Source organism: Salmo trutta, chromosome 18, assembly GCF_901001165.1.
Source record: "Salmo trutta chromosome 18, fSalTru1.1, whole genome shotgun sequence".
Taxonomy (NCBI): domain Eukaryota; kingdom Metazoa; phylum Chordata; class Actinopteri; order Salmoniformes; family Salmonidae; genus Salmo; species Salmo trutta.
In genome coordinates this window covers 30458223-30486160 of record NC_042974.1, presented here as the reverse complement: position 1 = coordinate 30486160, position 27938 = coordinate 30458223, and the positions used below count along the sequence as shown (strand labels likewise).

At 45.7% G+C, this 27938-nt stretch overlaps 1 protein-coding gene across 4 annotated transcripts in view; it reads right to left on the bottom strand.

Annotated features, from left to right (window-relative positions):
* Window positions 1–4063: 4063 nt before the first annotated feature.
* Window positions 4064–27938, bottom strand: part of LOC115153174 (latent-transforming growth factor beta-binding protein 1) — a 121168-nt gene continuing 97293 nt past the window's right edge. For all 4 annotated transcript variants that reach the window (XM_029698310.1, XM_029698309.1, XM_029698311.1 and 1 more), the window contains 15 exons: window positions 27061–27183; window positions 26275–26400; window positions 25148–25276; window positions 23255–23377; window positions 22959–23090; window positions 21737–21865; window positions 13651–13791; window positions 12535–12696; window positions 12304–12393; window positions 11174–11302; window positions 8863–9003; window positions 8507–8680; window positions 6579–6743; window positions 6017–6166; window positions 4064–5253 (listed from right to left, as the gene is read on the bottom strand). In XM_029698310.1, the coding sequence (XP_029554170.1) occupies window positions 5072–5253; window positions 6017–6166; window positions 6579–6743; window positions 8507–8680; window positions 8863–9003; window positions 11174–11302; window positions 12304–12393; window positions 12535–12696; window positions 13651–13791; window positions 21737–21865; window positions 22959–23090; window positions 23255–23377; window positions 25148–25276; window positions 26275–26400; window positions 27061–27183 (2096 nt within the window). In that variant the 3' untranslated portion in view covers window positions 4064–5071. The remainder of the gene's footprint in view (window positions 5254–6016; window positions 6167–6578; window positions 6744–8506; window positions 8681–8862; window positions 9004–11173; window positions 11303–12303; window positions 12394–12534; window positions 12697–13650; window positions 13792–21736; window positions 21866–22958; window positions 23091–23254; window positions 23378–25147; window positions 25277–26274; window positions 26401–27060; window positions 27184–27938) is intronic.

Here is a 27938-nt window from a genome sequence, read left to right as displayed (position 1 = left end):
ACTTAAAACCGAAATTAGAATATTTTAAATGTAACCTTTATTCAACTAGACAAGTCGGTTAAGAACAAATTCTTATTTACAATGACGGCCTACCCCAGCCAAACCCGGACGACGCTGGGCCAATTGTGTGCCACCCTATGGGACTCCCAATCATGGCCGGTTGTGATACAGCCTGGAATTGAACCAGGGTGTCTGTAGTGACGCCTCAAGCACTGAGGTGCAGTGCCTTAGACTGCTGCACCACTCGGAAGACCAATAATTGAGTCATGTATTGCCTGTAAGCTCGCTAAATGATTATATATATTTTCAAAGAAAAGTGGATCATCAATATTTGTGTGCAATGCTGTCATCAAGGCAAAGGGTGGCTACTTTGAAGAATCTCAAATATAAAATATATTTTGATTTATTCACCACTTTTTTTGGTTACTACATCATTCCATGTGTTTTGTTTCATAGTTTTGATGTCTTCACTATTATAATACAATGTAGAAAATGGTAAAAATAAAGAAAAACCCTTGAATGAGTAGGTGCGTCCAAACATTTGACTGTACTGTAGGTTTAGCTTTAGGAAACAAGGGCAAGACTAAAATGGTGCAATTCGACAAGAGAAGGGGTGTACTGCTGCATATCAAACCCAACAGAAGGCATACAAACTCTGAATTTACAAATGCAAACAGCTTTCCCTTACCATCTCCTGCTGGACTCGGTGTAAGGTTGCTTCAACCAAGAGTACGATGCTACTCCTTAAATGTAGAACTACTTGGTACAACTTATCCATCTGACACAGCTCTTCTCTTCCCTTGTTCTTTAGCAGACTGCTCAGTGATACATGATTTAGGCTTTAGGGGCCCGATTCCGATTTAGGAAATTACACCTTTCTTAAGCACGCCTTTCCTAAGCACTTGTCAGTAGTTGGTATCCAGACTTACCTTATGAAGGTGCGTAACAGGCTTTGCAGGTGTGGTTCCCTTGCGCGCACTGAGTAATTGTATTCCAACCGCTGAAAACCCTCCCAGCTCTAGTGGAGTTTTTATTCAATAGGGTTTTCAGTACATTTATCTTAAGCCATCCCTTTAAATAGGATGTACCTTTTAGTTAGAATATTATCAACAGACTCAATAGAATATATTGAAAGGTTTCAGAATATTAACGAAAGAAAGCCATCTAAATATATACATATTCGTCTCTGTTTCAGCACCTATTGGTAGATTTAAAAATACTTTGATCTTGTAGATTATTCAGTGTTAGGAAAGTATTTATGAATCATAAAAAAACAGGTTTGGAGAGCATTTATGCAGGAAAGAAAAACATTGCCACATTCCGTTCTTTAACACATGGTAATGTTGGAAATTAGTGTACATAGAATAATAAAAGGGAGAATAGTGTACAATAGTAAACTATAACCTTGTCTATTGCCTGCACTAAACATGGAACTGTGTGACGACACAGACAATTATTGTGCCATGCGTCAGGTTCAAACTGTTTGGTCTGGCTTGGTCTGCTCTTAGCTCCATAACGATTAAATGTTTTATTTATCAACCGTTACTAATGACCCTCAAACACATGGCCGTGACGGCGTTTACAGAGGAAGCAAATGAAGCTAAACTAAAAAAGGTAATTAAATGGAATGATAATGTAGGCTATACCAACTGAAGGGAACTAACAGTAAATTGTTAGTGTTGTTATTAGGCCTACTGACAGTCGGTAGTGAAAGTGGCTAATATTTAACAAGAAAGAAATGGGAAACAGAGAAAGTCGGGGTAGCCTATAACTCCTTTCATGCAGTTGAATGGGTGGAATGTTATTCATATTTTTCATAATTAACTTTTTTTTACAACGAAAATCCAGTGTTTCTATGTCAAACGCTTTCGTTATATTTCAGTCTTCTGTGATGTGTGTATAAAATGTAATATTGTGACACAAACTCTACATTTCATAAATGTCATCTCTATATATGACATGGTACATGTGTCGTCTTTTAAGTGCATAACAATGTGTGTGAGGTGTACACTTTTTTGTTTCAATGTAGATTTGTTTAAGACTACCAAGAAACATTCTGTGTGACCCTGATTTAGCCCACTGCAGTAAAAGGTTGACATTCGAGAACGCCCATCCCTGCAAGTTAAAAGGCCGAACAATTTAAATTCTGCATAAAGGCACAGCATTTCATCAACATTACTGTGGGAAAGTTTATAGTTTGATATGCTTCAGTTTGCTGCTATATGACTGGTTTCACATTTGTCTCCAGCGATTATAAGGTAAAAACAAGTGTAATTTAGATTTACTACCAATCCAAACGGATTTCTCATTTACCTAGCACTTATCAAGTTGTAAATTACAGTGCATGGAGAATGCTGTTATTTCTCTCAGAAAAAATAAAGTACATACTTTTTCCACAAGGAACCGGCAGGTTCGCTAGACCTTATTTATGGTTTCGTTGCGTGTAAAGCTGGTGGAATTATTAAGGAATTAAGTCAAGGTCAGAATATGCCATATCTGTAGACACACCTGTGCCACACCTTCATTTCTTCTATCTCCACCCAAAATGAATAGCAGGTGTATAGCATACTATTCTCAAGTTCAAGGTCAGAATACGTATAGAGAGAAGTGCATAAAAAGGGAATTACGTTCCATTTACGCACGCTTAACTCGGGTTAGGGTTAGGGTTAGGGCCCATGGGGACTAGAAAGCTGGACTTTTAACCTTGGAGGGACAAGTTAAAGTCGGCTCTAACCATTGGCTGAGCCTGAGCTGATCTAAGTCCTGACATCAGAAAAGATCCCATACCCACAACAGGAACCAAGCCCTCAAAAACAACATGGGCTTAGCAGGGTAGGAAGTGATGCCACATAGAGGGCTTGGTGAATGAAAAAACATAATTTACATACTATTGGGGAGTACAGTACATAAGCATTAAACATACAATATTCTTAAAGTAGCAGTCTACAATGGTCAGGGTAGAAGTCAACACACTATTCCAGTTAAATATTCTACAGAGTGGGCTTCCGATGTGATTGAGAGGCAACAAGGGAAATGCCTCATCTCTTCCAAATGACCTAACAGGGGGAATTCTCGGTTACCACCCGGGTGGCTCTTTTTTTCGGCAGAAAGTATGGTCAAGCCTGGCACTGGAGGTGCTAAGCTGAGTTTAATTCTGTTTGAGTCCCCAGTCAAAGGTTTCCGCTGTCCCCTTGTCACTGTGGGAAAGCCCCATCTGGGTAGCCAGCCAGGAGGAAGGCAACAGTAACACTTAACATTTATTAACTAACTGGTTGTGGTGTTTTTACACTGGTCCCGCTACTGTGCCATTCAGATCCTAGTGGTTATAACAGAGCCAAAATCACAAACACACAGATCTATAATAACCAGATCCAACCACTGAGCTTCAGCCATGTCACTGTTGGCCTATATTAAGAACAGCAGCAGGGAACTAAAATGATTGCTCAGGTTTTCTACGTGTTGACATCAGAACTGTGGTTGCACTGTCTGTGTCAATGGGAAAAAATGACAGAGGGGACACTGGAACATGGGGCAATAGGGAGCGTGGGGAGTGACAGGCATGTGCTGAAATCCTCAAGATCCGCGAGCAAAAAGAACGCAGCAACAACAGCAGCAAGCTCATTGGTAGTTGAAGCGACTCAGTCTCTTTTCCTCTGATCAGAGGAGGGTCTTGACACTCTGGTGCCAATTCATATTCCTATAATGCAGAAAACATCATCTCCGACGAGGTATTTCTCTGCTGATCAAACAGTTCATGTTAAGTGAAGTGTGTTCACCTTAACCCTGAGACTACACAGGCTAATAATAGCACTGGTCTGATGAACATTAACAATATGAATATGATATGAATGAACCATATGGAAACGGAGGGTTGGAAAGGTATGATAGAAAATGTATTGATAGTAACAGTTGTAAAGATGACCCATTTCTTTTGTGTCCATTGTGGTCTAGCCTGTGTTATCGGACATGGGTCACATGACTATGGTTCTAGGTACAGCTATTGAGCACAATATGAATAGGTCTTTGTTGCTTCTAATAATAAGTGCCATCACATACCAGGAAGTATAAATATCACCATTTGTGATTTATTACCAGGGGTTTAATATACATCATAATATGAATATTCATACAAGAGCTATTTTTCATGTACAAATTACAAATACATAAACTGGTTTCTCAACTCTTCTGTTTAAATGTACAAAATTCCTCCCACGGCTGTCCCATAGCAGCTTTGCAACCTGGCAAGACTTTTAGACATTGCAGTAAAATGCAGAAAAAGGTTCCATTAAAGTATGAAAAAAATACAAGCAAAATGTCATAGAATTTTTGTTCAAAGAAATAAAACAATATCTCAAGAAAAAAACCTAAAGGGTAGGGAATATGACTGCTCCACAGGGCAGGCAAGAAAAAAAAGAAAATAAGAAATAAAAACCTGCTATTGTCCAATGTCCAAGGCACAGAGAAGTAGTTTTGTGTTTGCATTTATCATTAATACAAAAAAAAATGCCTAGAAAAAAAGCTTATTCCAAAGAATTTACATGAACAAAATTATATTACAGTAGTGTGCATACTGTATGTTTGTGTGAAGCCACGGAGCAAAGATCTTATTGCTGTCCATTCATAACCAGGCAGGCAGTCCTCCACAGCCACCGTACGAGGAGGAGGACTGTGAGGAAGAGGGAGAACGGGGAGAGCAAAGGGACGGCTGGCCTCTTCACTGAATTAAATATCCACACACAAGGCGTTTTGGACTGGGTAGAAAATAAAAGGTTATCCCCCAGTAAGAGTTCATAGGGTTTGTCGTTGCGTTAGGAGAGCGAAAGCTCCTCTAGCGCGCATAAACTCCTTCTAATATAAAAAGTTAAACTTACAAAAAACAAACATACATTTTATACAATGTTGTGTTTCTCCATCACAGGGCACCACATAGTTGGTTAAATTGGATCTTCATATCAAGTAAATGATTTTGTTGTTTTGTTTAGTGTGTTTTTATACAGTGCAGAGTATATGGGCTTGGATTAAATAAGTGTGTTTTTAGTGTGTTGGGTGTCCCTCTACTGGCCATGGGGGCTCACTCCCTCTCTGTGCGCGCTGCTGCTGCTGCCTCTTGTTCCCTGGCCACGCAGTAGTTAGGCTGCTCAGAGGGGGTGTATCCCGGCAGGCACACACACTTGTAGGACCCTTCCGTGTTGATACATTTAGCGTTCTTGCAGAGGGACATCCGGTTGTTGAGCTCGGAACATTCATTCACATCTGTGAGAGAGAAGAGGGGTATTATGTTAGCACAGTCTACATACACTCAGTGGACAGTTTATTAGGCACACCGGATCTAGTACCGGGTCGGACCCCCTTTTGCCAACAGAACAGCCTGACTTCTTTGGGGCATGGAAACATTGCTCAGTTGGTATCAAGGGACCTAAAGTGCTGTTCTGCACACCACTGTTGTACACTGCCGTTATTTGCCCTGTTTGTGACCCGCCTGTTAGCTTGCACGATTCTTGCCATTCTCCTTCGACCTCTCGTTAACAAGCTGTTTTCCCCCACAGGACTGCCGCTGACTGGATGTTTTTTGTTTGTCGCCCCCATTCTCGGTAAACACACATTCTCTAAGACCTAACGAGTTGAACATAAAGGGCGTGACCGTTGAGGAACCTGAACTCTTAGGAGTAACATTGGACGACCAGTTATAATGGTCAAGTTGCTGTGAAGATGGGGAGAGGTATGTACTGTATCTCTGTTATAAAAAGATCACCTGCATTTTTGACACCGCTCGACTGTACTTGTTGTTCAGGCTCCGATTCTGTCCCATTAACATTGCCAGGAGCATCAAAGAAAGACCTAGCATAGCTGCAACTGGCTTAAAACAGAGCAGCACGCCCTGCACTTCACTGCGCACACGGACCTAACATCAACAACATGCATGAAAGCCTTTCCTGGTTGAGGGTTGAGGAGAGATTTACTATTTTCCTTCTAGTCTATTCAGTGTGTGTGTGTGAGTCCTCCACCCATGTCTTACCCACACACGCCATGCGGGACATGTCCAGGGTGTATCCGTCGAAGCAGTCGCAGGTGTAGCCCTCCTGTACCCGTACGCAGCGCCCGTTCTCACAGCCGTTCAGAATGCCACACTCTTCCGCTCTCAGGCCCTCAAACGCATCGTACGGGGCTGCAGGATGAGGGCAGGGAATGAGGTGTTCCATTAATCCCACTCAGATGAAGATATAATTCATGATAATGACTGATTTAATATGTGAATGCGGGGAAATTATTATTTAAAAATCATCTACATTTAACTAGCTTGACTGGATAAACTAATGAATAATGAATCATCTCTTTATGTTCTTGGAAGACCTTGGTTACACTGAAAATACAGAAACTGTAACATGACTACCATTTGTGCCTACCTACAGAAAGAATGTGTGGTCATGGCAGTAATTCATGTGGACACAAGATGGCAGTAAAGAGCTATCATTGAGAGAATAGGCAGCTTGTCCCAAGCTCCTCATGCTATCCCCTCTCTCTGCATGTTTGAGCTTCATCAGTGTGTTGTACAGTGTGGTGGGGACTGGTTCACTCACTCTCCTCGTCCTCGTACAGGGGCAGGGCACCAGGCTGGTCGGGGCGAGGTTCATAGTCCAGGTTGACCTCGTACTCCTGGATGGGCTCAGCCACAAGGGCGTCGCGACCATACGGACGCCCCTGTCCTTCACTTATTGGCACGTTACACATGGAGGCATAGTCCTCTGTGAGAGAAGGGAGAGAGACTGAGACATGGCCCTCAGAGAGAGAGAGAGAGAGAGATAGTCTTCTGAGAGTGACAGAGGGAGAGAGGAGACTGAGACACAGCTCTCTGAAACAGAGACGGAGATGTAGCCCTGTGACCACAGCTGAGATCAGGAGCTAGAGAATACATGTGATGCTGGGAGTTTTTTACAATGTACTCATAAAGACAGAAAACATGACAAAAACCTACTACGTTTGATCAACACAACACGTTTCTGTGATTATAAAAACTGAAGCTTATTCAAATGTCAACACAAGGTTTTTTTCAAAGTAATTACGTTGCCATCATCACTTGGCTTAGTAGTCAGGGGATATTTGACTGAACTGAATACTCAGGTTGTGACCAGCGGCCCACTTCCCTCCTGAACGTGGCGTTCAACACACACCACATCACGGTACCTGCTCTGAGTTCCCTCCTCATTGGTTACTGTACTGTGGGAACCTAAACCAGAGTCTTTCATCTGCACGCCATGGCCAGCCATCCCCTACAGTCCCCTGCTAATCCCACGCACCTGCTTGCCTCTGTTCGCTCCCACAAGAACGTCTATACAGGAAATGCATCAGAGAGGGAGCGCAGAGCGATCTGGATGGGCCTGATGAGAAAAAACGACTGTGTGTTCTGTTCTCTCTGCGGAGAGCAGCGGTGAGCTCACACACCTGCATCTCAGTTTCTCAGTAAGGATTAAGGATCGAAGGGGGGACCATGTTGGCCGAGGTTGGACAAGAGGTCATAAGTGGAACACCAAAGGGTGTTCCACGAATCGTTGAAAACCTGATGAGGTGTCCTCTGTTAAAAAGTGACCCGGACATGCAACTTTGAAATGGCTAACTTGGATTTCTGTCAATGTTTCTCAATGACATAACAAAAACGGATTTTATTAAGAGAGCGTGCAACTGTCATAGCTGTAGGCCTATGTTGCACAGCTGCAACGTTCCCGGAGAGCTCTCGTGACTTAACTGCGCTCACTAAGCTGTCGGTTCAACATCATTCTCACATGAAGCTACAAATTCCTAGTCAAACTGCTGGGAAATCACTCAAAATCTAAAAACCCCCAACTCTACCAGCTCCATCTTCCAGTGGGTTGGAAAAACAGTCTTATTTTATCGGAAGGAGGAAAATGATCCAGTTCAGAGCCCTGAGGACTGTCCCCACATGTTCCAGTCCACAGGTCCCCATAATGCACACTGCAGCCATCTGCCCTGGCAGCATGGTGAGGACATGCATCAGCGACCAGACCTCCCTGCCTAGACACACTCCAGGTGTTGGATAAGGGAGGTGGGGAAACAGGAAAGGGGGGGGGGGGGGTAAAGGATAGAAGATAGGCCCCAGGCAGGCTAGATCTCAGAGGCTCCAGGAGACAGGAGCGTTAGCAGGCAGCTGGCAGACCCCAAGCCTAATGAGGTGTCACTAGTCCTGGGGCTGATGTCTGAGAGGACCTGGCCCGTCTGGTTTAAGCACTGACCAACATCATCACTCTGAGACCAGCTGAAATATACTGTGTGGGGTTCTATATTATATCTCACACGAGACTAGATGAAGAAGCATCTACCTCAAATGAACGACTCTACATATATGAAGAAATGACTCTTAGATCTCTGAATGTTATGTTTTCATAGCAGGACAGTGGAAGCATAGTGTATTCACTCATAATGGATCATAATAGGTAAAGGATAAAGTCATAACAGTAGAGTTGATAGATGGATATGAGTGCTGGTGTAGAACCTGTGTTCTTCAGGGGGCAAAGGGCACAGTCCATGCCCCAGGCCTCTCCAAACAGACAGCAGCACTCTGTGAAGGTGGTCTTTCTGTTGGCTAGGGGCTTGGTGCAAGTCTTCCGGGTGCCCGTTACCGTCTGCCAGCAAATACCCTGGTAGTCAGTCTGCACAGAGTGTTGCTCTGCAACAGACACGTTACATCTCAGTCACAATCATGATCTCACTATCAGAGGCACACTATGACATGGCAAGGCATACAATCGCCATGAGAAAGACATAAAAAAAATAACACGTTTCCAAAAACAGAAACAATATGAGAGGATGCTTATATTTTTTGCATCCAGGCTCAATGAGGGGTCTTACCAGCCACTTCAGGGGCGATCACACAGCGCTTGTTGTCAGAGTCCAACACCATGGGGCGTGTACAGAAACACATGTAGGAGCCCTGTGTGTTCAAACACTCTCCCCCCACACAGCTAGACTCATCCTGACACTCATCAATGTCTGCAGGGGAGGAGAGAAAGGGAGAGAGATGGAGACCAAGATGTCAAGAGGTCCTGTTGGGAGTTCTGTTGTCTCACCGGACGATTCTCAAGGAAAACGCACCGTAACACTTCATTTGGATATTCTATCTGTAGATGCTCAACCGATTATCTAACATTTCAACTAACTATCTACTAACCCCAGCCCTTATCCTAACCCTAAACTTAAACCTTACCCTACCCCTTATTCTAAACCTAACCCTAAACCTAAACTTAAACCTTACCCTAACCCTTATTCTAAACCTAACCCTAACCCTAAACTTGAACCTTACCCTAACCCTTATTCTAAACCTAACCCTAACCCTAAACATGAACCTTACCCTAACCCTTATTCTAAACCTAACCCTAAACCTAAACCTTATCCTAACCCTAAACCTAAACCTTACCCTAACCCTTATACCTAAACCTAAACCTTACCCTAACCCTTATTCTAAACCTAACCCTAAACTTAAACCTTATCCTAACCCTTATTCTAAACCTAACCCTAAACCTAAACTTAAACCTTACCCTAACCCTTATTCTAAACCTAGCCCTAGCTGTAACCTTAGTTGCTTATCAACAGTTTGTTAATAGTATGACCAAATATCCAAATAAAGTGTGACCAAATGCACATGCACGACAGGCATGACAGGCCCCGTTTACACTCAGAGACCTGTCTAATTAAGGATCCACTCACATCAAACGGTGTCACACATGCTTGCTCGCGCTAAACCACTTCAGGTTAACTTGAATTGAGGAGGACATGACTAACAAACAAACTGCATTTTCTCTATCGCATTGATGAGAGTTGAAATCTGTTTCCCTGAACATGTCTGTTGCAGAGACATGCCGCACAGTTAACATGTTTTTGTCAATTCTAGGTAAACTAATACAGCTTCAAGGGGATTGTTTGCTGGTATTTTGAAAAAGAAACCTGTTATTTGGATTGTAACTCAGTCCCAACAGAAATCCCATGTATTTCTGAAATATACAGACACAATGAACGCATTAGATACACATCAGACCTGTGGTTTCATAATTGCTGAGGAAATGATATATATATTTTTAAACTCAATGGTTTCATCCATCCAGACATTCAACTGAAATACACATCCACTTGATATTCTACACTTTCAAAAATACCCCTCCATCCCCTTTCTTAAAATATCCCATATAGAGCACGGCTATAGGGCTGGTGGTGGTAGAGGTTGGTTTCTAAATTGTATTATGACTCTAGTCCTCGCATAACGGGGTAAAACCAGGACCGTCCAGGGTAAAAGGCCAAACCTCCGCTGGACCCTCCGCCCAATCCCAGCCTGTCTAAATAATCCAATGCAAATATGGCGGAACTCCGCAGGCGGCCCCACAGGCATTCCACTGCTGGTGACCAGGGGAGCGGTGTGGGGCCAGGGGAGCGGTGTGGGGCCAGGGGTGCGGTGTGGGGCCAGGGGAGCGGTGTGGGGTCAGGGGTGCGGTGTGGGGCCAGGGGTGCGGTGTGGGGCCAGGGGTGCGGTGTGGGGCCAGGGGAGCGGTGTGGGGCCAGGGGAGCGGTGTGGGGCCAGGGGAGCGGTGTGGGGCCAGGGGTGCGGTGTGGGGCCAGGGGAACGGTGTGGGGCCAGGGGTGCGGTGTGGGGCCAGGGGAGCGGTGTGGGGTCAGGGGTGCGGTGTGGGGCCAGGGGTGCGGTGTGGGGCCAGGGGTGCGGTGTGGGGCCAGGGGTGCGGTGTGGGGCCAGGGGAGCGGTGTGGGGCCAGGGGAGCGGTGTGGGGCCAGGGGTGCGGTGTGGGGCCAGGGGTGCGGTGTGGGGCCAGGGGTGCGGTGTGGGGCCAGGGGTGCGGTGTGGGGCCAGGGGAGCGGTGTGGGGCCAGGGGTGCGGTGTGGGGCCAGGGGTGCGGTGTGGGGCCAGGGGTGCAGCCCCCCTCTACACATCCCGGCACAGCCAGCCAACACACACAGGCTGTGGTACAGTAGCACTAACCGCTTTTAATGTGCGTGGACAGTTTAATGACACAGGGCTATGGAAATGGTATATTAGTAGACTGAGGGCTATTGATTCCAATCTTTTAATTGTCGCCAAAAAACAGCATGTTGTGAGTAAATCAAGTATGTTTGGGCTGAATTAACACTAACTGATGTGAATGACCTGCCCACTGACCTCTGCACTGCAGCTTGACCTCGTCGTAGTACAGGCCAGTCTTACAATAACACTCGTAGCTCCCTGGGCTGTTGAGGCAGAAGCCATCCTTACAGATCTCCTGGCCAAACAACGCACACTCATCTGCATCTGGAAGGGAGAGGACAACCCGGGTTTCTTAGTAACAGCACCCACTCCCACACCCACACCCACACCCACACCCTCAATGCATCTCTTACTATTTAGACAACAATGTAATCATGCAGTTACTTCCCCACTGAATCTGAGGGAACACCAATACCACTCAACGGGAATATACATTTCCAGTATTCAAACAGTCTCTACTCTTTATCTTTACAGAAAGGGGACACCAACTCAACGCTTTAATGAGACGAAATCCGGAGAGGCGTAGAGAAAACCTCCATCAACAAACAGTTCTGCGTTAAAGTACTCTACTCTTCCTTCGGTTGGCCGTTGGTGTTTGCAACTGAGACCAATAACCAGCCATGCAAACAGGTTGACTAATTGAAGACATATCCAGACTGATGCTCAGGTAAATGTGTCTGGCAACTCGCCTTCCCAGTCCGTCTCTGTCTGTCTCTCTCTCGGAATATACCACATTCACTTGCTGCCAGCCCCTCTCTACCAGACTCCCCTTGCTGTAATAAATCACATTATTGAATGACGGCTGTTGGTTCGATGAATTAGCTTTCGCGCGAGGTGAACAATCTAGGCTTGAAGGGGCTGGGAGAGGGGAGAGGGAGAGAAGTGGACAGAGGGAGAGAAAGAGAAAAACAGGAGAGAGGGGAGAGGGGAAGATGGGCTCAGAGGAGAACATGTGGAGGTCATATGTCTCCAGACATCTAAGGCTGGTATTTCTGCTCTGTGACTCCAAGGCTGAGAGACAGAACCCACAGACAGAGACACACACATAAACAAACACTTGCACAATAAGACCACGGACACAGGCCTGAGAGAGAGACAGCGGTGATGAGATTTAGCAGCATCTCAAGAGCAGTAAGGCCATTCAAAATCGTGGGTTTGTTGCGACCTCATTATCTGATTCAGGAAGTTCTCACAGCATTCTCTGAACACTACTGTTGTGAGCCAAGGCTCCGTTCAGTCTATGCTGGGTCTCTGAGTTCACATACCTTTATAACTCTCGGCTGCGGTCACTCCAAACACAGCGTCACCAGTGGGGACATTGCCTCTCCCAGCTGGACACATCTGGGAAAACTGATCTGTCGAAGAGATAGACACGAAAATGTGTAATAAGTAGTGTGTGTGTGTGTGTGGATATAATAAGTGTGTCTGTGGGTTCATGTGTGTGTGTGTGTGGATATAATAAGTGTGTCTGTGGGTTCATGTGTGTGTTTCCTCACCAGTACCCTGGACAGGGCAGGGGTGCACCTCACAGTTGTCCCCCCAGCCTGCACCCAGTGTGCAGCAGCACTCCTCCATGGTGACACTGCTGGTCAGCACGTTCTCACACAGGTTCTCATCATTGAGGTTGTAGTAACACTCCTTCCTCTCTACTGACGAGGCTGGGGACAACAGGGCAGAAGAAATAAGATTACACATGAATAGATCGACGATAGTGTTCCGTAATATTTTCAGTTGTGGGCGTGAAGGAGTAACGTTAACCCAGGAGGAATGAGTCTCTCTCGTAAACTGAGACAATTACAGCCTGTTGGAGAGATGGGCCACATGATGACTGTGATCTGGGTCTTCACACTGCTTTAATGATATACCTGGAGAGAAGAAAAACCCCCCCTTCCCTTCCCCTCCTATCTCCACCTCCTCGGTTTCCCCTAAACCCTCCACATGCACGTACGCACACGAACACGCACGCACGCACACGCACAGCGGTGTCTTTATCACCGTTTTGTGATCTGTGATAATTACACATTACTACAGATTCGTATCTAATTGCCCATTCTCAGAAAAACACAGCTTTTATTGCTACAACATGGAAATGTCTTTTTTACATTCTTCTAAAGCAATCCTACTATTACGTAACGTCTGTGATTGTGAGCACAGAGCATGCTCTAATTCCTAACATTATATAATGATAAACTACCCTCCTTAAATATCTGGGAGTGTTCTCAGAGGTGAGAGAACATACTTGAGGTCCTCGGGTTAAGTCTGACAAAGAGCCTAGGTTAATGTTGCAGCTTTGGGACCTAAAGCCCTGTATTATACAGTATATCCACCAGACAGACAAGGCACACAGTTGGCTCTGTCTCTCATTAGGGTTTTACACTCAGGCAAAGACAGAGGAGGCCCCTAACCCACGGCTGTGTTGTTAAACAGAGCCAGGCCCCCTCATTCATCAGAGCACCACTCCACTCAAATGAAACTCCAAGCTATTAAAGGTTAATATTGTCCTCTGAGATAACGCGCTACCACTCAATGTTCACTATTTAAAATGAAACATTTAAACTGTGCCTTATATAAACTAGGGGTCTTCATTTGTCTTCAGGCAATGTGTGGGTCACCTGTGGGAACAGGACTGCACTTGGCGGTCATCTGGTTGTACTCCTGGTCCTCGTCGGGGCACATACACAGGAACGAGCCCTCCACGTTCTCACACAGGGCCTCGCCACACACACCGCTCAGCAAATCACACTCGTTCACATCTGCAGGGAGAACAAAGCACCTTGGTTAGCACTAATGAGCATGGTTAGCAACCTCACAGGATGCATCTTATTTCAATAATGTCTCACATATGTGGCATGTGTGGTTTCATTCACAAGACAAGTAGCTAATAAAGATACTAAGTGGTGTACTGTATGGGGAGCTGGTGATATACATTGAGGAAGAAAAAACACTCAAATATCTATTTCACACTCCAATAACATGTCTGTTTTCCTTTGACCAGGCTGTGGTTATAGCTGAGCATCCATTCATGTATATCTCTCCAGTGATGAACGAACGTGCAGAGAAAACACATACATCAACCCCGACGTGGAGCTTAATGTAAAAAGACAACAAAGCCTCATGGTTCCGAGGTGCTCTGAACTGCTCTGCATTCCCAACACCCTATCCAATACTTCACACTGGGGTGTGGGCCAGTTTGTCAATGAGCTAGAAAGTGTTAAGGAGAGAGCGGGGAGGAAGAGAGTGGGTGCGTCGCAATAGGGGAGCACTAAAAAGGGGAGAGGTCCAGAATGACAATGGGAAAGGCAGATTTTTCTTCATAGGATAATATATTTCAATATATTTCACGGCCTTTCCTGCTCAGCAGAATGGGACTACCATTTGGAGGAAAATTTGTTTTCCATTTCAGTGGATTCTGTTCTCATGCATCTGTGACTCCTTTCAGGAAACTAGGTGTATGTCGTGGGTCACTACTTCACAGGAGGCATTTGAACGTAAACATTTTTTTAAAATCGAAATGCTTTTTTTTGGCAGAAATTCCTTCTGGAACTTGTGAACTTTCATGTGCCTTAATAACACACTTGTATGCCATCTGTAAATATGAATAAAATTGTTAAATTACGAGCCTAGTTGGTTTAGCCACGGAAAAAGACAGGAACCTTCCCTCTAGCCATGATTGGCTAAGATAATGGATGGGCTGGACATGCCGAGAGAAGAGTTCGGATTCCATGTAGCGCGCTTCTGTATTTCACATGAGCTGCTCAGTATGTGTAGGTAATCCTTTCTAACGCAGCTTTTTTGAAAGATATCACGAACAACTGTGATAATGTTGCTAATGCTCTCCACTTTCTGGAGGAACGAGTTTTGAAATCTGTGGAATGCTCGGTGGAAGCTAAGGAGAAATTCAGAGAACACACAAAGGCTGTTGTATGAAACACCTGTCTCCGGATTACATCTTCAAACTAAGGGCAACCATGGCTTCCATGACAGAGAGGGAGAAGTGTTCATCCATGTATATGGGTAAGAGAGTCCAGCTAGCTACATTTTCAGATATTATAAGTTTGAAATATTGTCAGAAAGTTGTTTCATTGCAAGTTAAAGCATACTGTTAGCTAGCTAGCTAACGTTAGCTAGCTGGCTGGCTCGTTAGCTAACGTTACATGTATGATCTGTTTAGTAATATTATTTGTATCTCAGAACAATTTGCATTGCTAGTTATAGCCTAACGTTAGCTAGCTAGCTAACATTGAACCTAGTTGGTTAGCTTTAGCTACCTGTAGATTCATGAAGGGTGGTAATGTTATGAGTTGGGATTATGGTTCATTGTTTAGGTAGCTAGCTAGCTAGCTAGCTACATGTCTAAACAAAACACTCCACTATGCAAGTAACCATTTCACTGTACCATTTACAATTACTGTATCCTGTGCATGTGACAAATAAACATTGATTTTATTTTATATAGTGTGTGTTTACCAGAGACGGTAATGTGAAGAACAACATGACCTGCACCAAAGTCAAATTAGGATATAATGTTAGGCCAAGAAGACAGTGTCCAAGTTGTAAAATTCTCCAGTAAAATGCCCTGCTTTTATTTCATTACACTCACAACCATAAGCTATTTTCTGTAATTATCTCACCATTAACTTGTAAATAATTATATTTTTGTGAGTTTATTTTCCTGTAATAATGAATACAAATTAGCTAAAGTTAAGGCATTGTCAGCAATATGATATGGCCATTATTTGAACTGGCTAGCAAGCTAACATAACAAGCTAGATACTAACCAAAATATTGTTTAGAAAGTTGCTTTTAGTTACCTAGTTTGCTAGACTGACACATACAAAATTCATTTTTAAACAGGTGGGTTTATTGGTGTTAAAATACGCCAGTTATGCTATTTTGAACCACCATGCAGCCTGTCGTTTTTGTGTTTGTACTTTTTCCTAACAACAAGTTTAATGTCGGACAACAATAGAATGTTCATGAGGTCACTGCAATAACTGTCTACGGACATGTCGATAGACGTAGTATAAACCAACCTTTAGACTTGAAATCTTTGGTTGTTTAGTACATTACCATACTCACTCTGTTTAGCCCCGCATGTGAATCCGTAAAGAGATGGGTGGGTCTAAGGCTTAAGAGGGTTTGAACAATGCTGAATGGGTGTAGACAAAGAAGAGCTTACTAGTAGGTGTACGTAAACATTCAAGGGCCATTTTCTCAAAAGTGAGGTTTCAAGTTTATCAACTTTCAAAGCAGAATTACTTTCCCATTGTTTCTCAACTGTAGTGTGTAATATAAAATTTTCTAGCTCCGAGTCAATTTTATCCAATGTAAAAAAACTCAATTTAAAATGATGCTATAGAAGACTGAATCGAGCCAGTCGATCACATTTAAGTTTACATACCACCATTTGGCCATATAGTACATCTCTACTGCCCAGCCAATGGAAATGATGTTTTCATGTGTAAACGTAGAGAAATGCTGAGTTACAGTTTAGTACAGATAGGCTAGTTAGGAGAAGGATTTAACCTTGGCTCTATTTCCATGGCTATATACAACTTATTTTTATGCACGGCAAACATGCTTTCCTGCGTAGTTAACTTTATTGTTGTTAATTCAGTATGTGACTGGGCAGAAATAGCCAGTTGCAAGAGTCATAGAGACTGTATCATAGTTTGATTCAGAGCACAGATGGCTTGGCATACCCTTCCACAATGACCGCCACCGCATATATCTGCTGCCACGGATTGGAAACCTCATTAACGGCCAGGTACACAATGCAGGAAGCAGACAAAAATAAAAATAAAAAGTCCCTCCTCCTCTCCCGCCTCTAGTTATAACCCTTCCTCAACGCTCAGCTCAAAAGTGCACCGCTACTGAGGAGAATCTATAATTCATTAGCTGACATTAAAACCTGCTGCTGCTTTTCTGGTTTTAGCCCGCACCGCAGTGCCCTCATTAAAAGCCAGTCTGTCTGGCGTGACCCTGAAGCACCTTGTTCGACTTGCACAGTCACCATCTGGGTTCAGCCCCAACCGGTACACCTACCCCAACCCCGACCCCAGTCCAGCAGAATGAGAAAAAGCTGGTTGAATCTTGATCTTGATCAACATTGCAGCTGGACTAGAGGGAGAGAGAGGGAGTACTGTCACTGAAACCTGTCACTTAAATCACTCGACAGTGAGAGAGCGTTCCGTTCAATGACATGAACTGTGAAATGAAAGGACACTGACAGATAAGCTACGTTTGTCTGATTCCCAGTCTGGAGAATATGTACAAACAGCACTGAATCACAACACAAAATCATTCAACTCCAAAACAGCCTCTCAATCTGGGAAGCAGCAAACAATCCCAGAGGCTCAGGGGTTCATCTGTCTAGGGGTAACCAGAGACAGGGAGAGGGGGGCTTGGTTGTGGACCACTTCCAATAGTTTGGGGGGGGGGAAGTGAGCCCATCTGTGCAAGACACAGCAGAATGATGGGCTGGCAGGAGAATGGAGGCAGCTGGCTGTACAGCGCTGGGGTGGGACCAACCGACACTTGCCAAGGTACAGATGGAGAGTGTGTGTGTGAGAGAGAGAAAGCAAGAGAGACCATACATGTAAGTTTGCATGACTGTGTGTGCGTGTTTGTTGCGTGGAGTGCATGTATGTGTGTGTGTGTGTGTGTGTGTGTGTGTGTGTGTGTGTGTGTGTGTGTGTGTGTGTGTGTGTGTGTGTGTGTGTGTATGTATGTGCGCACAGGTCAGAGGAGAGATCTGGCTGGAGGAAGTGTTCTATCAGCTTCAATAGGGGAGTGCCTGCGACCCACTTTCAGGGCTCTGACAGGCCTTCCTGTAGGAGGAAAATGTAAAAGATGGAAACTGCATGGACCCAGTTAAGAAAACCACCAAGACAAACAAGCTCCAATTCTTCACCTTGTCCCAAAACATGAACTCACTGACTCTCTATCTGATTGCGATGACCCACTCACCCAAAACCCCTCAAACTATGAGAATGAAATTGAAAGCTACAAACAAAATGGCATTCTGCTGATTGAGTGAGAACTGGCATTCTTTGGGTCTGCGGAAGAATGTCCTCAATGCCCACTGGCTTGGCTGAGGAAGACATTCATCCAGGATGATGGTTTGATTTGGTGGCAGGGATGGACTTTCTGACAGAACACTCTCACCTTTTCTCACTGCACCCCGAGGCTGAAATGAAAGCCACGCATCACTGACAGTTAGCGGTGCCACCACAACCCAGCCCTGACAGTTAGCGGTGCCACCACAACCCAGCCCTGACAGTTAGCGGTGCCACCACAACCCAGCCCTGACAGTTAGCGGTGCCACCACAACCCAGCCCTGACAGTTAGCGGTGCCACCACAGCCCAGCCCTGACAGTTAGCGGTGCCACCACAGCCCAGCCCTGACAGTTAGCGGTGCCACCACAACCCAGCCCTGACAGTTAGCGGTGCCACCACAGCCCAGCCCCGGCAGTTAGCGGTGCCACCACAACCCAGCCCTGACAGTTAGCGGTGCCACCACAGCCCAGCCCTGACAGTTAGCGGTGCCACCACAACCCAGCCCTGACAGTTAGCGGTGCCACCACAGCCCAGCCCTGACAGTTAGCGGTGCCACCACAGCCCAGCCCTGACAGTTAGCGGTGCCACCACAACCCAGCCCTGACAGTTAGCGGTGCCACCACAGCCCAGCCCTGACAGTTAGCGGTGCCACCACAGCCCAGCCCTGACAGTTAGCGGTGCCACCACAACCCAGCCCTGACAGTTAGCGGTGCCACCACAACCCAGCCCTGACAGTTAGCGGTGCCACCACAGCCCAGCCCTGACAGTTAGCGGTGCCACCACAGCCCAGCCCTGACAGTTAGCGGTGCCACCACAACCCAGCCCTGACAGTTAGCGGTGCCACCACAGCCCAGCCCTGACAGTTAGCGGTGCCACCACAGCCCAGCCCTGACAGTTAGCGGTGCCACCACAGCCCAGCCCTGACAGTTAGCGGTGCCACCACAACCCAGCCCTGACAGTTAGCGGTGCCACCACAACCCAGCCCTGACAGTTAGCGGTGCCACCACAGCCCAGCCCTGACAGTTAGCGGTGCCACCACAACCCAGCCCTGACAGTTAGCGGTGCCACCACAACCCAGCCCTGACAGTTAGCGGTGCCACCACAACCCAGCCCTGACCATAAAAAGCTATTGACTGAGAAATAACCTGGTCGACCACACATACAGTATATTACATCAAGAAAGAAAATTGAGTGTAACCTACACTGAGTGTACAAAACATTATGAACACTTGATCTTTCCATGACATAGACTGACCAGGTGAAAGCTGTGATCCCTTATTGTTAAAGCCACTGTAAATCAGTGTAGATGAAGGGGAGGAGACAGGTTAAAGAAGAATTTTTAAGCCTTGAGATAACTGAGACATGGATTGTGTATGCGTGCCATTCAGAGGGTGAATTGGCAAGGCAAAAGATTGAAGTGCCTTTGAACGAGGTATGGTAGTAGGTGCCAGGCTAAAAACTGTACCCCTGCTGGGTTTTTCACCCTCAACAGTTTCCTGTGTGTATCAAGAACGGTCCACCACCCAAAATACATCCAGCCAACTTGACAGAAGTGTGGGACGCATTGGAGTCAACATGGGTCAGCATCCCTGTGGAACGCTTTCCACACCTTGTAGAGTCCATGCCCAATGAATTGAGGCTGTTCTGAGGGCAAATGGAGGGGGTGCAACTCAATATTAAGAAGGTGTTCTTAATGTTTTGTACATTCAGTGAATAGATCGTATTCAGACAGTTCCGGTCTTGAAACAAATCAAATCAAAAGGCGAAAATGTAAATAGAAATCTCTGTCTAATAGTCCAACTTTCTCTTCGGTGGGGATAAGTAGACAGGAACCAGAGGCCCGGACTCACACCGACAGAAAGACAGACAGCTGCCGTACAGCTTCATGGCTCCGGCTCCATTACTTTCACTGCAGCGGAGTGTGTGTGCCACTGTGTGTGTGCCACTGTGTGTGTGTGCCACTGTGTGTGTGTGCCACTGTGTGTGTGCCACTGTGTGTGTGTGCCACTGTGTGTGTGTGCCACTGTGTGTGTGTGCCACTGTGTGTGTGTGCCACTGTGTGTGTGTGCCACTGTGTGTGTGCCACTGTGTGTGTGTGCCACTGTGTGTGTGTGACTGTGTGTGTGTGCCACTGTGTGTGTGCCACTGTGTGTGTGCCACTGTGTGTGTGTGCCACTGTGTGTGTGTGCCACTGTGTGTGTGTGCCACTGTGTGTGTGTGCCACTGTGTGTATGTGCCACTGTGTGTGTGCCACTGTGTGGGAGACAGCTTGGCTAAGAGTCTAAGCTCCGGTGCGTTTCCAATCCCAGGGTCTGAGGAGCACTGCAGACACGGTGGGGATATGTCTAAAACATCACACAGAACGTGCGCTACACCTTCAAATTGAATGAAAATAAATGGTCACATCAATGAAGCGTCTGCCATCTTTTTTTTCCCTGCAGAGCGAGGGAAACTACTGTCCACATTTGAGAGGACAGGAGTATTTAAAGTCCCATCAATCTGCCTCAATATGGCCCACACCACAGCATTACATTCAAGTCTTTCATGACATATGATTTAATGTCTACAATGCTTATACTATCGTTAAGAGAACCATGAAGGATGATGCATACATGTCTAGCACTGCCACCACCAACAAACTTCAGAGGAAAAGAGCTGTGAGGAAAATACACTCAATCATACTCCCTATTGCTTTGCATGGACCACTTCATGTTTATAATTGGCTAAGGGCTACAGCAGTTGTCACTAAAAGAAAATAGATCTCATTTTAAGATTAAAAGGTTACTGTCGGTATTCTAGGTTGGCAGACTACCCAGCGTATCCATAATAGCGGTGAGCTGTCATTCTGTCGTCATGACAACCCCGCTGAAGTTCTCAAGACGGGAGCAGAAGTTTTAGCCATCAAAGGGCTAGCAGTTTGGTTTTAAGAGTGTTCCAGTGCTTTCAGCAGGACCCTTAAAGGAAAGCCTTGTAACTTCCTTGTAAAGAATGAGCACCTATATCGTCAAAGCACACACATGCGCTGACATAAAATAGGTGCTTCTGAGTATCTGGCAAAAAATATATCAAATGATAGACCAAAAAAATAATGTCATTGAAAATTTGAACTAAAACTTGCAGTGACTTTTCTCTAAGTCAAAGCAGGTGCCAACTGTTCAGTATATTGTAGCACATACTGTAGATGACCTAAAGACTATACCAGATGGTCTCTATGAAGAAGCAGATCCATGCCCATGTCATACTGTCTTCATTCCTTCTCTGGCCCTCCTGGTACTTTTCTGTAACCCCCCTCCCCCTCCCCAGACACCCAACCACCCCCCAACACCCACACAACCACCCACCCACACCCACACATCGAATTCTTACTATTCTTGTGAGGACTTTTTGGCGACCAACAATTGATTCCTATTCAAAAACCTATTTCCTCTAACTCCTAACCCTGAACCTTAACCTAACCCTTACCTTAACCCCTAACCATAATTCTAACCCTAACCCCTAAGCCTAAAAGAGCCTTTTTACAAGTGAGGACCTGCAAAATGTCCTCACTTCTCTGAATTTTAGTTGATTTACTATTCTTGTGAGGACTTTTGGTACACACACACACACACACACACACACACACACACCACTCCTACTCACCCACACAGCCGAGGCCCTCCTGGGACTCCTGGTAGCCCCGGTCACACAGGCAGCGGAAGGAACCGACCGTGTTCTCACAGAAGCCGTGGTTACCACACACCGTGGCGTTGACCTTGCACTCATCAATATCTACAAAACCAGGAGGAGAAGGGTCACGGGTTAGTTAGCCATTGTTGTTTACAGTCTCCGTGGCAAAGGTGGTCCCACAATTAGGACCAGTTGACCCACAGAACAACACCCACTGAGCTGCAGTGGAACCAGTCTCAGGTTTGAAGCACATCAAGCTGACAATGTGTCCGGAGTTGAGGAAAATCTGAAAAGTGCAGCATACCACCAACACACAGAGGTAAGGGCTAAATAAACAAAAGGCAGATCCATACACTGAAAAAAAGTGTGTGTGTGTGTGTGTGTGTGTGTGTGTGTGTGTGAGTGTGTGCGTGTGTGCATGTGTGCATGTGTGCATGTGTGTGAGTGTGTGCGTGTGCGTGTGTGAGTGTGTGAGTGCGTGTGTGTGTGAGTGCGTGTGTGTGCGTGTGTGTGTGCGTGTGTGCATGTGTGTGTGTGTGTGTGTGTGTGTGTGCGTGCACATGAGACTCCACACCCTGCGAAGGCTATAATAAAAATGGTCAAATATTAACACTAGGGAAATCATGGAGAGTGATAGACAAAACACTTCACACACAAACATCCTCTTGGCTGAGCTGAGCAAACAGAGCACTCTAAACTGTAGCTGGAACACTGTGTAACCCAAACAGTCCAAACAACCCCCTCACCCCCAAACAAGCAAACGCAACAGATGTAATGTTGCTGCCTCACGACAGATGCTCAGAGTGAGTTACTATGGTCAATGAGGAACCTGTTCTGTGGAGTTAATTCCTAGAGAAACAGCTTGAGTTAGCGGTACCCCCCCCCCCCCCCCCCCATACATGTACAGGGGTCAAGTCAAGTTGACTCTTTGTGGTGATCAGTGTCTATTACAAAGCAGAGTTGATAGGACAGAACAGAAATGTTTGAAGATGGATGGATGGATGGATGGATGGATGGATGGATGGATGGATGGATGGAGGGAGGGAGGGTAAGATGAGATACATTGATGGGTAGAAGAGAAGCACAAAGTAAGACACTTGATTGGCACATGAGCATTTCAAAGAATTGGATGGGGCAACAGCTGAAGCAACGGAAAGTTGGCATGGCTGTGGTTCCCTTTATGATGCTGACTCACCGATACAGATGCCTTCTGGGCCACGGTCGTGTCCGGGGGGGCAGTCCACCACACACGTATAGGAGCCCTCTGTGTTCTCACAGAGCCACGCCCCACAGATACTCTGGCCCAGCTCTGCACACTCATCGATATCTGGGAGAGCACAGCACCACAGCACCCCAGTCAACACACAGCTAAACACCTACACGCCCCACTGAAGTGAACACAGCAGCGATGCTCGAGTTGCAGTCCTCGGGATATCATGATCGGTATAGAGAATGATGGGAGATGTAGTTGTGTGACAGAGTGTTACCAACCCAGGCATGTGTCAGTGTCTGGCTGCAGGCGGTAGCCAGTGTCACACTGGCATCTGTAGGAACCCTGGCTGTTCTCACAGGAGCCGCCAACACACCTGGTGTCATCCGAGCACTCATCCACGTCTGCAAAGAAACACACAGTCACGCTCGGCATACCGGTATGTACCATTTCACATGCCAACAAAAACCTTCTCAAGGGGGTGTTTGAAACAAACATCCAACAGCTTTCTTAGAGTCCAAGGACTTTGATGTCCTTGGATACCCTGAATGTCCGTTGAAACAGCATCTCGCCATAAGAGCCTAGAGATGAAAGAGACAGGGAGAGACAACCACGAAGCAGAGGGGACAGGCCAAAGCAGGTTACATCTTCCTCTTGATCTCAACTGGACACAATTCAATCTGGCTGTCAAACAGGCCCTCCCTGGAGCCCAACCATCCTTCTTCGAGGGGTCAGACCATCCTTTGGCTGTTACAGGGGAGGACAGTCTGTGGGGGTATTACGGTGCTTAAGCCAAGTTTGGGTCGGGGTAGAGGAGCAGGGAGCCATGACCCCTTTGCTTTTATTGTGGTTTAGGCCTCAGTCCCAGTCTGCTCCTCAGCTGTGGTTCTACTGGTCCAATATAAACAGGGGGGGGGGGGTGCTGAGGTGTTTTATGGCCCCTGTCCTGTTGCTGGTTCACTGGGCCCGTGTTCCCAGGATCAAACAAGGTCGGGGCCCCACCTCAGGGGGGCCTATCATGGAGCCATGTTCAGGCTGAAAACATGTTTATATCACAGGGAGGAGAGGAGAACTCCCCTAACAGTAAATGCTATTTCTCTGCATGCCTCCTTTCAGCTTGGGAGGATCATGTGTCTGTAGTTCAGTCTCAGTGATGACACCTGCGAAAGCCATCTGCTGTTAACTCTGCTTTATAGACTTACACAACATGCTGGAGGATGCTCACCTACTATGGAGCATCTGCCTAATTCAGTTCCTTAGTAATAGGATTAGTGAAATGACATGAAGAGAAAATTGGATGACTGCAGATTAGGACCAAAAACTATGTCAATTGTAGTGGTAAGTGTTGAATATGTTGTCCGCCACTCCGTGCATGCACGCACACACACACACACCCACACCCCCCCCACACACACACACACAGGACACACACACACACACACACACACACACACACACACACACACACACGGAGGACCTCACTGACTGAGCCTGAGCTCCTGCATAAATCAGGAGTAACAGAGTACAGCAGAAAATATTCCTCCTTGTCTAGACAGCGAGCTCAAAGGCTTCCTTCTTGTTTTTTCTCTTTTTTTACTGCAGGAAAGGGCATTTAAAACAACTCTGGCACGGGGCAAGACTCCTGGCATGAAGGTCTTTGGTGGAAAAATAGCCGGAGGCATATGTGAAAGAAATGAAAGCCACTCTCTTCCAGGAGCAACAAGGCAGCGGCAGGGAGAGTTACGGAGATGGAAGTGTGGAGGGACCACGCGGCAGCAGACGGAGGCGTTAGACAAGCATCCGACTAACGTCATATAAATGTCAGATAAACAATCAGTTGAACCAGAGGAAACTACAGCCAAACATGGGACTGCTGTCAATCAAACCACCCCTTTAACAACCGGTGTTGAGGAAAGAGTGTGTGGGTATGACTGTGTGTGTGTGTGTGTCTGTGTAGTGCTGAAGTAGTAAAAATAAAAAAAAGTGCGTAAATGGCATTTACTGTACTACACACACTGCATGTGAGACGATGAGTGAGGGAATGAACGTGTGAACGCGTGACAAAATGAGTCAGTGAGTCAGTGAGTCAGTGAGCAGCCCCCTAACACACCTAACCACACTAACAGCGTATCATATACCGTACCACCAGTCCTCTCTTCTGTGGCCTACTGTACCTTCACAGGTGTGTGTGTCCTGGCTTGCAGCGAAGCCTCTCTCACAGACGCAGTAGAAGGAGCCCTCAGCGTTGAGACACTCCCCGTGTGGGGAACACAGCTCCGGGTCGTCCAGACACTCGTCAACATCTGTAGGGGACAACCAGCCAGACCAAGACACAGGTGTGAGGTCATTCAACTTGACACAGCAGGGAGGGGTGATACAGGCAAGAGGCTTGTCAACAGCTGCAGGTGCCCCTGTCTCTGATTACTCCGTACACACGAACACACACATACACACACACACACACATAATGAAGGACGACAGCAGCATTACCACAGGCAAGGGAGACGTGTGACATCACCTGGTACATCAGACTGACATCACCTGGCCTCAGCTTCTCTGGCACGCTCACATGATGTGTGTGTGTCAGAACAAGTTAACGTATGAGTGAGTGAGTGTGTACAGCTGCATGTGTGTGTATTCATGTGTGTATAGGCATGCCCCCTAAAAAAAGATGTATATATACTGTGCCAGTCAAAACGTTGGACACTCCTACTCATTCAAGGGTTTTTCTTGATTTCTACTAGCTTCTACATTGTAGAATAATAGTGAAGACATCAGCACTATGAAACAACACATATGGAATCATGTAGTCACCAAATAAGTGTTAAACAAATCAAAATAGATGTTATATTTGAGATTCTTCAAAGTAGCCACCCTTTGCCTTGATGACAGCTTTGCACACTATTGGCATTCAATCATATGTGTTATTTTATAGTTTGGATGTCTTCACTATTATTCTACAATGTAGTAAAAACCCTTGAATGAGTAGGTGTGTCCAAACTTCTGACTGGTACTGTATATATAATACATTGTTTTTGTGTCTGTTTGCATGTGTGTGCGTGTGTGTGTGTGTTTGTGTGTCTGTGTGCATGTGTGTGTGCGTGTGTCTGTGTGTGTGTGTGTCTGTGTGCATGTGTGTGTGCGTGCGTGCGTGCATGAGTGCGTGCGTGTGTGTGTGTGTGTGTGCGCATGTGTGTGTGCGTGTGTGTGTGTGTGTGTGCATGTGTGTGTGCGTGTGTGTGTGCGTGCGCACGTCTTTGCATGTATGTTCTGAGTGCGTGAGGGAGCGAGTGGCCTATACCTAAGCAGCTGGTGCCGTTGGTCTGCTGGTAGCCCTGGGGACAGCTGCAGTGGTAGGAGCCCATGTTGTTGACACACTGGCCCACACTGTCACAGGGCATGATGAGCTCCTGGCACTCATCCACATCTGTAACCACAGGGACAGCTCTCAATGCAGGCAACACACACACACACACACACACACGGACCAACACACAGACACCATGCTTTATGGGCAGACAGAGGATATGAGTGCAGTGGGCGAGTCAGTTTTAGGGTTTTAATTCAGGTGGATTCTATGAGGGGTTTGTGGGATTCATAAAACAGATAAACAACTCCTCAACCATCAACAAACCTGAGCATCTGACAGCAATAAAAGTTCAACAATCAAAAGGAAGAAATTGTTACAAATACATCGGTGGATTGATACTGTACATTACATGATTCAAAATACATTCAACTAGATTAACAATGTAAATCATATTGATACTGTACATTACATGATTCAAAATACATTTAACTAGATTAACAATGTAAATCATATTGATACTGTATTTACTGATTCTGAGTTCAAAAAGGCAGTCTTTAGAATCATTATCAGAACCTTTTAACAACTTTTTTTCAGATCTATCTAAACACAGTTAACTGCAAAGTGTCCCAAACATCCACTGCACAGTAGGACATTGTACCGCATGAGAAAGTGTGCAACTCTGAACGTGAGGGTGTGAGTGTACAATGGTATGAGTCAGCGTATAACGGTGTATGTCAGTGTGTAATGGTAAGAGTCAGAGGGTAGTAAGAGTCTTACCGTCACACTGGTCCCCTGCCGGGGAGGCCCTGAAGCCGGGCCCACAGTTACACAGGTAAGAACCCACAGTGTTCTGGCAGTGCCCCCTGGTACACACCTTCTCATCCTGGCACTCATCCACATCTGGTGCACAACACACAGTACTGTTAGGGCAAAACTAGCATACAAATCATCAAACAAAAGCAGTAAGGTATTTGTATTTATTCAGGATCCCAATTAGCTACTGCCAAGGCAGGGTTCCAGCGACATTAAGGCAGTTATATACAATAAATATATATAACATGACATTTGCAAGGTTCAGATGCTACATTGAGGATTCTGATGTGCGTCGCTAAACGTCAATAACATCAAACAGGGCCCGTTCCCATTTGAGGCTGAAAAGAGGCATAACATACCATTTTTGAAATAATAATACTTTAAATAATGTGAATTAAACGCGAAAGCTGTGTTCAAAGTATTGTCAATGATGTAGGCCTTTCTACAGCATCTTGAATGCCAGTGCTGTCCACACCATAGAGAATCTATTAACTTAACAAATAACAGGGAGGAAGGATGTTGTGGATGCAAACAATCTGAAAAACATTTTGAAAATCATGATGAAAGTGGCAATTTTCTGCCCGTTTTAGACCTATACGTGTCTCTTCTAAGACCTTATGATCCGTGAACCGGACATAATACAGACAACATCTTAGTTTCATCATACTCCTTGTAGTGTGCTCTCAAATAGGGAGTATTTTTCACATTAAATTATTAAAAATTAAACATATTGATAGGAATATCTCAAAGTACCCTTTTTTATTGTGCAAATGTTTATACATATTGTTTTAAACAATATACTCTACAAGCTAGTGGGCTCAGAATCTAGACATCCTCCATAT